At 42.6% G+C, this 7,258-nt stretch overlaps 1 protein-coding gene across 1 annotated transcript; it reads left to right on the top strand.

Moving 5' to 3' along the window:
- Positions 1–1,735: 1,735 nt before the first annotated feature.
- Positions 1,736–3,211, top strand: LOC130975272 (uncharacterized). The gene is made up of 2 exons (XM_057900088.1): positions 1,736–2,235; positions 2,278–3,211. Exons 1-2 carry the CDS (start codon positions 1,736–1,738, stop codon positions 3,209–3,211), a joined length of 1,434 nt encoding a protein of 477 aa, XP_057756071.1.
- Positions 3,212–7,258: the final 4,047 nt, after the last annotated feature.

Genomic DNA, 7,258 nt, shown 5'->3' with positions numbered 1-7,258 from the left:
AAAATTGCTCAATCCTTCAATCCCTGTGGGATCGACCTCACTCCCGTGAGTTTTTATTACTTGATGCGACCCGGTGCACTTGCCGGTGAGTTTTGTGTCGGATCATTTTCCGCACATCAAGTTTTTGGCGCCGTTGCCGGGGATTGATTAGATTGACAATGATTAAGTAAGGTGGTAGTTTAGATCAAGCACTTTTTCTTTATTTTTAATTAACCCACTAACTGTTTGATTTTTTGCTTAAACTAACTAAGACTTCAATCCAGCATTAGATTCAAGTGTCACTAGCTGAGTGTGTTTCTTACGCTTTGCTTGTATGTCAGGTACAAGAAGAACCACACCCACTTTTCAGGAACAAGACGAAAGAACTCTTAGGAGGCTAAGAAGAGCTGAAAGAGGGAAAAATATTGTTGGAGAAGAGGAATCCGAAGAAGAATTCCAAGATATGGAGGAACATTCAACCAATCCACCAGGTGGAGCAGACAACAACAATGACAACCAACCCCAGAGGAGAGTTTTGGCCTCCTATACCTTTGCAAATCCTAGACATTGTGGAAGCAGCATTTTGGCTCCAAATGTCAATGCAAACAATTTTGAACTTAAGCCACAACTCATCACTTTGGTTCAGAACAATTGCTCTTTTGGTGGAGGATCACTTGAAGACCCGCACCAACACTTATCCACCTTCTTGAGGATATGTAACACTGTCAAAACTAATGGTGTGCCTCCTGACAGTTACAAACTGATGCTATTCCCATTCTCTCTCAGGGACAAGGCCACTCAATGGTTGGAATCATTTCCAAGGGACAGCATCAACAACTGGGATGATTTGGTAACCAAGTTCCTTGCCAAGTTTTATCCACCACAGAGGGTTATAAGGTTGAAGGCTGAGGTACAAACATTCACACAAATGGAGGCTGAACCCATTTATGAGGCATGAGAGAGGTACAAGGCTCTAGTCAGAAAATGCCCCCCTGCCATGTTTAATGAATGGGAGAAGCTGCAAAACTTTTATGAAGGCTTAACACTGAAATCCCAGGAAGCTTTGGATCACTCAGCTGGAGGTTCCTTGCAACTCATAAAAACTGCAGAGGAGGCTCAAGAACTCATTGATATGGTGGCTAACAACCAATATTTCTTTGCTCATCAAAGAAACCGCCAACCATCACAAAGAAGAGGAGTAATGGAGCTAGAAGGAGTGGATTCAATCCTGGCTCAAAACAAACTAATGCAGCAGCAAATTCAACAACAATTTGAGCAAATGACCAAGAGGATTGATAGCTTCCAAGTTGCAGCAGTTAACACTAGCCAACCATCAACCACATGGGGACAAAATGAAGAAATTCAAGAAGAGCAACAGCAAGAACAAGTCCAGTACATGCATTCTAATCCAAATGAAGTCTATGGTGATACTTACAACCCCTCATGGAAGAATCACCCCAATCTCAGATGGGGAGACACTCACAACCAAAACCAACAACCATGGCAGAGGAACTCAAACCAAAACAACCCAAGAAATAACCAAAATTACAACCAGCATCAAACCAACCAAAACACTTACAGAAAACCTCAAAACAACTACCCCAACCTCAACCAGTACCAATCCAATAACCAACCCATTAACCAAAATGCCCACCATCCACCACCCACAGCTCACAACCCACCACAAGCACCACCTGAATCCCAAAGACTCACAAACCTGGAGACCTTGATGGACAAAATGATGAAATACCAGGAAATGGCAACCAAAAACCATGAAGCATCAATAAAAAGCCTAGAGAGGCAGATCGGGCAAATCTCCAAGCAAATTTCTGTTGCGAGACCTTCAAGCTCACTGCCCAGTGACACAATCGCAAATCCTAAGGAGGAATGCAAGGCAATACAATTAAGGAGTAGGAGAACATTGATGAGCAACAATGACACTACAAAGAAGCAAGCAGAAAGCATCAAAGAACCGATAGAGGATGAGAAGCAAACAAAGGCAGATGAAGCTAAGGAGCAATTTGTGAGGCCAAATAAAAGCACTGAGAAATTCAAAGAGAAGGACAACCAGCCACAGAGTTCAAGGGAAATGACTCAGGGACAGCAGCAATCAGAAAAGAGCATCACATCTCCACTGCCATATCCTCAGAGATTCAAAAAAGAGGCTAAGGACCAGCATTTCCACAAGTTCCTTGAGATCTTCAATAAGCTAGAAATCAATATCCCCTTAGCCGAAGCACTTGAGCAAATGCCTCTGTATGCCAAATTTTTAAAAGAGCTTATCAATAAGAAAAGAAGCTGGGATGAGAAAGAAACCGTATCACTCACTGAAGAATGCAAAGCCTTGATTCAAAAAGGGCTTCCTCCTAAGCTTGAGGACCCAGGAAGCTTCTTGTTGCCTTGCACCATTGGGAATTTGACCATTACTAAAGCAATGTGCGATCTCGGAGCAAGTATTAATTTGATACCATCTTCCCTGGTGAAAAAGCTGCATATAGAGGAAGTCAAACCAGTACAAATATCTTTGGAGCTGGTAGGTAAGTCAATGGTATACCCCAGGGGTGTAATTGAAAATCTTTTGGTCAAGGTGGATAGTTTTATATACCCTGCTGATTTTGTGGTTCTGAATTCAAATGAGGATGATGGTGACTCGGTTATACTGGGAAGGCCATTCTTGGCCACAGCTAGAGCTATCATAGATGTAGAGGAAGGGGAATTAACTCTCAAGATGCACGATCAGAGTGTCACTCTAAAGGTATTACCAGAGGCACAATTTAGCAAGGAGAAGAAAGACTATATGAAAAGTGACAAGGGAGAATCACAGTTGAAGGAAGAAAATGAAAAGGAGAGTCACAGCAACATCCCAAAGATAAAAGTTGTGCAGACTGATGAAGGAACCCAAGAGGATATTGGAGTGTTAGCCACTGAGAAGAGAGGTCCCCAAGGGAAGCCTACGACCAGAAAAGAAAGGTCAACAAAAGGAAAGATGAAACGCAGAAACAAGACAAAAATGGGTTGGAAGAATAGAAAGATTCCAACAGAAGGGCTTTCCAAAGGTGACAAAGTGCAACTAATATATCAACAGCTGGGGACAAACCAACAAACTGAGGACTACTACACCGTCAGCAACATACTCTCATTAGAGCATGCTGAAATCGAACACCAGAGAACAAAGAAGAGGATCACAGTCAGGGGAGACAAATTGAGGCTCTACAAGCACCAACCACCATAAAAGAAAGCCTCAATGTCAAGCTAATGACAATAAAAGAGCGCTTGTTGGGAGGCAACCCAACCTGAGGTAGTTTTCTTTTCATAGCTTTTTCAATAGAAATGTTGAATAATTGATATGTATTGCAAGGAACTAAGTTTGGTGTTGCACACCAAAAACAATTTAAGGGAGAATGTGGGATTCTAAGTTTGGTGTTCCACCAAAACCTCATTCAGAAACACATTCTAACCTCCTGCACATTGCTAGTCTCAAGCAATCAAACAGATTATTCAATCATATAACTGCTTTTTAGTCCTAACTCTATAACCTTTAGCAAGAACATAAAAGTCTGCCCAGAGTTAAACTGTTGAATCAGAGGAAGTAGCAAGGAATTATGCATTATGACTCGAAAAGGGGCACAACAGAAGGACAAACAAAAGAACTGCAAACCAATAGGTTGTATCTATACTTAACCTTTGCTGTTGAGAAATGTTTTGAGTATGTTCTGTTAAAGTGTTCACTTAGTTCAAACAGATTCAATTTTCTCTTAAAATAAGTAAGCTAGTCTAAATTTGTGCATGTGTGTTTACTTCCACTTGACTAAAAGCATGTTTTGTCCCCTGCATCTTTAATTCAATAAAAGAAATGTTTGAAGGAAGTGAGATAGTTCTCTGTTAGATAGAAGTATGATAAAAGTAAGTGGTGGTATGTGTGTGATTGTATAAAAGCTCACTTCTAGTGAATAAAGAGCTAGGATATCTCCTTCTAAGAATAGAGTGGCCTACTGTCTATGAAATTTCAATTAAATAAAAATCCTTGGTTAGAAAGAAAAACAAAAAGAAAGAAAGAAAAGAAATAGCCATAAAGTGGCAGAAAAAAAAGAGAAACAAAAAGAAACAAGGCTGGACACCAATAGCTTGAACTTTGAAATATATGCCTGTGGTGTCTTTGTACTAGGATCTGCTTGGATTAGTAAGCTCTTTGGAGTGCTTCAACACTTGGTGACTTGGATTAACTAATCCGGGATCATCAGCTGAAAGTCCACTATCAAGAGCAACCTAACTACAAGGCATTTAGTAACCCAAAGAGGTGCTGGGCATCAATATTTTAAGAAGGAATGTGAGCCAAGTGTCCATGGTGAATAATGTGTCAAGTATACAGAAAAGAAAATGAACTTGCTACACATGACACTCAAATAAAGCCTTAGAACAAAGTAATAGCCAAGGATAGAGGAATAATGAGAAGTCATAGCAGTATGGTACTTGAAGCTTGAAGGAGACTTTCTAGGCCTAAGAGTCAGTAAGAAGTGAGTATGTGCATATCCACACAAAATCCCATGAACTACCAATAATATTCTGCTAGCATGAACATCCTCTTCCATTTCATTCTTTCTTCTTAATAATTCATTTCTTGCTTGGGGACAAGCAAGCTTTAAGTTTGGTGTTGTGATGACAAGTCATCTTAGCCTAGTTTCACTAGTCTTTTTCTTTTGTTTTCACTTAAATTATGCACTTTCTTGAGGCCTAAGCAAGCTAAATTGGGTAGAATTTTCATGCTTCCTTTGATTGAATCAACCATAGATAAATTCATGCTTTTTCATGAGATTTGATGCCATAATGGTTACTGTTCCGGGGGTTACCTGAAACGTGTAGCTCGGTCGTCTGGAGATGCCCGAGGTGGGGGTCAGGGACCCGAGCTTGATGTGTTGCGTGGTTGGTGGTTGTACCTGCAATGACACTCCGATGCTTAAGTTAGCATGGGTCCAAGCAGATATGTGTAGAATGTGGAATGTATGCCATACCTGGGTGCTCCAGTGTATTTATAGTAGTTGGTCGTGATCTTCCCTGGATAAGATATTCTTATCTTATCTTATCTTTTGGGAGTTTTACCTCTATCTTTGTGGAACCGCCTTTCCTAGGCCTTTTCGGCCTTTAGGTTTTGGGCTGCGTTCCTTTTGATGGGCCTTCCCTTGCTTTATTATCCGAGGTCCGACCTCAGGCGTGGGCCTTGGGACGAGGTCGGACCTTTCGTGGATTTTGCCGAGTTGGAGGAGCTCGGTCAGGGTATGAACAGTGCCCCTGCCCGAGTTCGTCTTTTTTGGGAGGTCGAGCTCGGGCATAGTTGTTTTTCAAAATTTCAAAAATGGCCGTTCCTGCATTTATTGCTTTTTACCGTTTCTCCTCGATTTTCGTTCGGGCTCTGTGAAGGCATTATTTATTTGCTCCCTTCCTTTTTCTTCGTTTATTCTGTTCCCTTCCTGTTTTTCTAAGTTTCGCCGTCTCCTTTTTCGAGCACTGCTTTTTCTCTCTCTTAGTTCTTCTTCCCCGAATCTTTCCGTGTGTCTTTCCGGGGTTTCCTCTGCGCCGCCGTTTCGTTCTCCTTGCTTCGGAGCTCTTCGCCTTCGTTTTCTTTCTTCCAGGTTTGTTCCCCTGTTTCTATTTTCTTGTGATCATATGCTTCTGTTCTTTGTGTGGCTCTTGTTTGTTTCTTTTTCTTTATGCCTGAGTTGCCCCGAAAAGAGGCGCCGCCATTGCTTTGTTTGTATATGGGGGGGGCTCTTTTTGTTTTTCTGGTACTTTGTTCCGGGTTGCCGCATTTTCTTTTGTTGGGTTTTTGTTTCTTGCTTGGCTGAACGGGTTTTCGCTGTCTGCTTTATGTGATTTTTGCTTGCTGTTGTATTTCTTCTTTGTAGGTAAGAGTTTTATGTCTCGAAAGGTTCTTCAAGCGATGTCGACCAAGATTCCAAGTGGTCTTGGTTGGGTAGACCCTCTTCCTCTAAAAGTCCCTTCTGTGGTAGATTCTGAATATTTGGCTAGGTTCCGTAGGCACTGTAGCATATGTGAGAATAGAGAGTCTGAGAGGGATTATGAACTAGTAGCCCCGGATTCCGAGGAGAGAGTTTGCTTCCCGCCTTTAGATAGTTCCGAGAAGCTCTTCTTTTATGCTTATGATTGTTTTTTTTTTCTAAGCTGAGTGTCCGACTTCCTTTTACCGACCTGGAGTCCGAGGTGTTGTGGTCTTGTAACCTTGCCCCTACGCAGCTCCATCCAAATTCTTGGGCGTTTCTAAAGCTGTTTCAACTTTTGTGTCAGTTTTTGGGCGTCGCTCCCTCTATTTCTCTTTTTTCTTACTTGTTTGTGTTAACGAAGCCGGGGTCAGGTGGAGGGAAGGTGTCTTGGGTCTCTTTTAGGGCTAACCAGGGAAGGAAGTTTTGTACCCTTTATGATGAGTCCTTTCATGATTTCAAGAACTTTTATTTCAAGGTCCGGGCTACTGGAGACGTCCGACCTTTCTTTCTGGATGAGAGTGGGGAGCCTTCTTTTCCTCTTTGTTGGCAGGAGAATGTAGTGTCTGTTAAGTATACTTTTGAGAGTCTAGATGAGGTTGAGCAGGCTTTTGTGGGTGTGGTGAGCAGTTTATGGGGTCGGGCACCTCACTTGGACACGAAGAAAATGTTGGGAGATCCAAGCCTTCTCCGTTCCGAGTTAGGTAGTTTCCCGACCTCTCCGAGATTCTTCTTTTTTTGGTATTTTGGTTTTGCTTGTTTTTGGTGGAATTTCTGTTGTGGTAATCTTTTTCTTTTTATTTCTGCAGAGATGTCTTCTCAGGCGGATTCCATGAAGTTCCTTCGTCGGACGAAGAAGTCTGTGGCTGCTCGAAATATCGAGGCTGGGGAGGCTTCTGCCCGATCTTCTCCGCAGAAGACTACCGTGGGTGTTCAGACTCGGTCGAAGACTATTCCGACTCCCCAGTTCCGAGCTATAAATCAAGACCCTCCGACCTCCGGGCCTGCTACCTCTTCTCCTCCCCCGTTCTCGGGTCCTCCTCCCAAGAAGCAGAAGACCTCTCAAGAGCTTGCGGGTTTTAACGATAAGGATTTCGATGCTCTTGGTTGGATTGAACAGCATATTCTCCCTCAGACTTTTATTTCTACTGATGACGTGTCTATGGAGCACCATTTTCAGTATATGGCGCGGAGTTGTGTTCGGATGGCCAGTCTTCATGCTGCTATTGCCCGGGAGTTCAAGAAATTCCCCATTGGTGCGACCAGCTCCCGACTTGAGAAGGCTC

The sequence above is a fragment of the Arachis stenosperma genome, chromosome 4 (assembly GCF_014773155.1).
Source record: "Arachis stenosperma cultivar V10309 chromosome 4, arast.V10309.gnm1.PFL2, whole genome shotgun sequence".
Lineage (NCBI taxonomy): Eukaryota > Viridiplantae > Streptophyta > Magnoliopsida > Fabales > Fabaceae > Arachis > Arachis stenosperma.
Note: the sequence above shows the minus strand (reverse complement) of the source record. Positions and strands in the feature narration are given on the sequence as shown.